We start from the raw sequence: 5,053 nt of genomic DNA, 5'->3' as shown, positions 1-5,053 counted from the left end.
ACATGCATGCATCTAGTTGTACAATTTCATTTGAACATGTTGAATTGAAATTCTTTTAACAAATTGCTAAATTGAAGAGGCCTCCCCCCCACACAAAAGCCCTGAACAAGCACAGGTGAGGGCTGCAGGTGTAGCAAAGGAAGGCTGAATTCCTTTTCAGTTTCAGGGCCTTGCTGTTGTGCACACTGGCTGGCTGCCACACTGTCATGGCTTTCTGAATAGAAAGAGAGCCACCATTGAGCACAATAACTCGTGTGCTTTTCATCTGCTGTGAAATAGTCCAACCCCAGTGCATGTTTCTGCCTCTAATGAGCTTAGAAATGTGAATATAACTGAGAATAAAGCAGGGGAAATGTAGGAACAGCCCAGAACCATCCACTGCACATGCAAAATAATCCTGAGCATCACACCAACTCACAAACACAAATGTGCTTTTCTGGATAAATTACCTGTGAATGGAATCAAAGTGGGGTAGAAGAATATGAAAAATAAATCCCATGGCATTGACCACAAATAACAATAATAATAAAAATAACTAACAATGAAACTTCCTTTTATTTTCACAGACGTCAACACACCACCTCACAATAGCATGTAAAGCCAGAGACAGAGAGAGAGGCTCAAATTCCTCACTTTGGTACTAAACACCACATACTATGTACAAAGGGGCTGCTCGCTTAGTAGTAAAAAGACAGCGCGGAATAAATAGGCTCTATTTTACAATCATGTTTAATATAAACAAATACCTGTCGTACAAATTGCACTTGCCGATGGCTGTGAGGTAAAAAAAGAAAAAAAAGAAAAAAGAAAAAGGAACACATAGTGAGCTCTACATGATTACAGTACAGTCACAAATTCTTCACTGTTGTTGCCTCATAGGAAACCCATCTCCCCGTTATCCTCATCCACATTATACAAGAAAATTAGAATTAAGAGAATGAAAGGGAGAAATCACAGAAGGCGCTCTTTAGATGCGTAAAATTCACCGAATCCTGCTCCTCAAGCGTGATTTATGGCCGACGTTTTGTAGCTGTCCACCAAATTCTAGGGTCGATATGAGCTAATTTGGCAAATTGGAGTCCTGGAGAGCTGCGCGTAAAAAAGAAAACATAAAAGCACTGATCCATATGCCGTTTTTCTTTTTTTAAAATATGGCTTTTAAATATATTTCTGGTGATGTCGCTTGATGCTTGAGTTCACTGGTGCAGATCAAAAATGAAATATAATAGTAAAAAAACAAAACAGAACACGAAATAAGGTCCTATGGCTCTTGCGCAAACGTCCGTTTTTGTCACCATCGTGCCATAATCCTGCGCGTCCGAACTTTTCTTTTTTTTTTCTTTTACCTTCACAGCTGTGATTCAGAGTGAGACAGCTTCGCAGTCCCCACCAGACTGCTGTCACTGTTGTCCAAACCGGCGCAATCCGACCACATCCCCAACGTGCCGGGCTCCAGAGGGGACACGAACCCGCCGGAGCATCGCGACAGATCGCAGGAGCTGATGTGCAGCCTGCGGTCGGCTTGCCTCGGGCAGCACAGCAGCCTCTTGAAAGCCTTCCTGAAGTCCGGGCTCCGGCAGTAAATAATGGGGTTGAACGCAGAGTTCACGTACCCCAGCCAGTTCAGGAACACGAACAGATTCTTGTCCACCACCTCTGCGCAAAACACCCGCACCACGTTGACGATGAAGAAGGGCAGCCAGCACAGGGTGAACGTCCCCATGATGATGCCCAGCGTTTTCAGCGCCTTCTGCTCCCTGAGCGCTAAGATCTTGGACGGCCTCTTCTTGCACTTGGAGGTCAGTCCGGTTAAGGTGTTGTGGAACCTGCCCTCGCACTTGTCGATCTTCCTCAGCTGCTTTTTCGCCTCCCTGTACACGCGTGCGTAAACGAATATCATGACCAGGAGAGGAATGTAAAAAGATATGACGGATGAAGAGATGGCATATGCTCTGTTGGTGACAAAGTCGCAACATTCCGGATCCTCGTAGCAGGCTGTGTCCACGCTGTCCCGGGACCAGTGCATGAGGATGGGCAGGAAGGAGACCAGAGCGGAGATGGCCCACACGACGCACACCATCGCTTTGGCCCGGGCTTTGGTTAACAAGCTTTGGTAGCGGAAGGGTGAGGTGATGGCCACGTACCTGTCTATGGCGATTACGCACAGGGTCTCGATACTGGCCGTAACGCAGAGGACATCCACGGAGATCCAGAACTCGCAGAAAAAGGAGCCGTACAGCCACGAGCCGCGCACCTCGAGCGCGGCGCCAAACGGCACCACCAGCAGCCCCATGATGAGGTCCGCGCTCGCCAGCGACACGATGAACACGTTGGTGAGCGTCTGCAGCCTCTGCGTCTTGGCTATGGCCACGATGACCAGGATATTCCCGAACACGATGCACAGGACGATCAAACCCATCACCAGGCTCATCCCGGCCATCCACTGCTCGGACGCGGCGGCTGCAGCAGCAGCGGAGCCCGGCGCGTCGGACGCCTCGCTCCAAGTGCCATTCTGGAAGTTCACCGGCGAGGACGCGCCACCGTCCCCCATGACGGGCTGCTGCGCTGTGTGCAGGTCCAGGGCGAGTTCATCAAGGCAGTGCTGAGCAGCCGTTCCAGTCCACAGCTCTACTCCCGTTGCGCGCCAACTCAATGTGAAGCTGCCGTCGAGCCCTCAGCCTGCTCTGACTGCTGCACCGGCCGGGACGGCGGAGCAGGCGGTGACATCACTGCTCGTCTCCACCAATCAGGCAGCAAGCAGAGGCAAACGGTCCCAGCTGAGGAGGCAAACAGCACCTGAAGCTCAGAAATTACACCTAAAACTCTCATTTTCCTTCCAGGTTTTGATGAACAGGCTAAAAAAAACAACACTTTGATTATAAGAGGGAGGAGGACAGCTTTGGCCAGCAGCTCTTCGGCCTCATCCAGCCTCCTACCTGAAACTGTTTATGACTTTTATCTGTCAGAAAAGCTTCCAGTCTTTGGGAACATGTTGAGCCAAATATGGAAAGCCCAGAATCCACCAGGACATCAAGAACTTCAGGGATTTCCCTGTTTTCATCACTTGCCATCACAAACAAGATTTGTTTTTCCATTTTGTATTTTTATCTCTGAGAATACATTCCATGGGCATGAGGTCAGGCCCAGCCACAGATCTGCACTTTGCTTCACTGCAGCTGTATGACATGAAACTGCTTATCTCAGGTTATAGGTTGAAAAAGCTGTAAAACAGGGTTTGAGTCACAGACAAACTATTCGTCACATGCATTACGGAGGGAGAAGGGTTCCATGTCAGTTGCGATTCATTAGAAGGCTGCAACAGCAAACTGAACAAAGCAGCCACTGAGGAAGAGGAACATCAGGTGTAGGCTGGCTGATAGAAAACACACAGTCTGTAGTCGAAACAAATCGAGCTTACACAAGAAGAGAGGAGCTGAACAAAGCCGGCACTGATGTGGAGGAAACTCTGTTTAAGGACGCCACAGAACTGATCCCATCGATCTGATCTGATGAGGGAATAAAATGTGAATTAGCACAGTTTTTACTCACAGAAGTCAAAACGCTGCACATTCCACACATTTTCAAAGAGTTTTCTAGAAACTGAAAGGCAGCCTTTCAACAACAGAGCCGAGGGCAGACATCTTAAAGATCAGTAAGTGGAAGCATTCGCACCGGCCTTGTGACAAACAGACGGCACAAAAAGATGGATAGCTCCTTGTTTTTGCTTTTTTGTCGCTGGTTCACGAACCCGATGACCCAGCGCCTGAGGCCAGGACACAACATAACACAACATCACAGTGTAGACGTACACCTCAGGATCTCACAAACAGGCCTTTTGCACCGCGACAGCTGAAACAATGTCTTTGCACCAGGTTTATTCTTTTAGGTGGTGGTAGCTCCTTGTTGCAGTGATTCCAAACCAAAAATGCAAATACTTTAAGAGGTATTTCTGCACTTTAGCAGCAGGAAAAATGGAAAAATTAGCTCAATTCACCTCAAGCATTGAATGGAGATGAGCAGAAAAGCTAAAAGTGATTTTAAAATAATGGGTAAGCAGGAGAAAAGGAGGGAACTGATGATTAAAATAGATAAGTCACAGTGAAAAAAATGAATTAAACGGGGGAAACAGCTACCGACAAGTACGGTGTGGACGAACAGTTGAAAGATGAACGCAATTCAGATCTCCAACCAAACCAAACTACTGCTCTTGATAACTCAACAGAATGAAGATTGATTGAATATTAAATAAGATCCAATTAAAAATCAATTTAGATGAACACATTTGAATATTATAACTGGAGGCCTTCCTGAGAGCACCTGACAGGCCTGTGGAGATGCATCAGGTGAGAAATATTAGGAACCACTGCCCTACTTTTACAATAATCTTAACCCATATCCACATTTAGCAGTCGTGGGTTAAGTGTGCTGCCCAGGAGGCACCTCGGAGGTTTTTCCCACCACATGTTCCTGCGATTTAGATCTTAATTTCAGTCACGAGGAGTCGAAATCTGTGTTAGTAGGGTACCAATTTTGAATCAGCCTTTATAAATTAACCCATTTTATAAAGGCTACTTTGCTAGTTACTTACTTGCTTACTTGTGACTCCTTGAGTTTCCGAAAGCAAAACAGGAGGCAGAACCTTCACCCATCAGGCTCCTCTCCTGTGGAACCAGTTTCCAGGTTAGGCTTTGGAGGCAGACACTGTCTGTACTTGTAATTTTAGGCTTAAAACTTATTTTTTTTTTAATAAAACTTATAGTTAGGGTTGCCTCAGGTGACCCTGTAGCATCTTTTAGTTCTGCCGTTATCAGCCCAGACTGCTGGGTGACCTCCCATGATGCAGTGAGAACCTCCCCTCTCCTCTTTCTCCCACCATACATTCATATATCACTGACCACTGCATGTCACTAACTGTGTCTCTCCTTTACTGTGTTTTGTCCCCTCTGTAAGTATCTGTGGCTGTACAGCTGCACGTTTCTGATCTGCAGTTATGGACCTCAACAGTCCTCCCCAATGTTTATTGCTCACTCTACTGTCCTTTTTCTATCATCTA

General features: G+C 46.7%; 1 protein-coding gene across 1 annotated transcript; it reads right to left on the bottom strand.

Annotated features, from left to right (window-relative positions):
• Positions 1 to 536: 536 nt before the first annotated feature.
• adrb1 (adrenoceptor beta 1) lies at positions 537 to 2,551 on the bottom strand. Its single transcript, XM_008277573.1, has one exon. The coding sequence runs from the start codon at positions 2,549 to 2,551 to the stop codon at positions 1,349 to 1,351; it is 1,203 nt and encodes a 400-aa protein (XP_008275795.1). The 3' UTR covers positions 537 to 1,348.
• Between the last annotated feature and the right edge of the window lie 2,502 nt (positions 2,552 to 5,053).

The sequence above is a fragment of the Stegastes partitus genome, unplaced genomic scaffold (genome assembly GCF_000690725.1).
Source record: "Stegastes partitus isolate 25-593 unplaced genomic scaffold, Stegastes_partitus-1.0.2 Scaffold101, whole genome shotgun sequence".
Taxonomy (NCBI): Eukaryota; Metazoa; Chordata; class Actinopteri; family Pomacentridae; genus Stegastes; species Stegastes partitus.
Note: the sequence above shows the minus strand (reverse complement) of the source record. Positions and strands in the feature narration are given on the sequence as shown.

Coding starts and splice junctions, on each gene's coding strand:
- adrb1 (XM_008277573.1), bottom strand. CDS start 2,551: ATGGGGGACGGTGGCGCGTCCTCGCCGGTGAACTTCCAGAATGGCACT.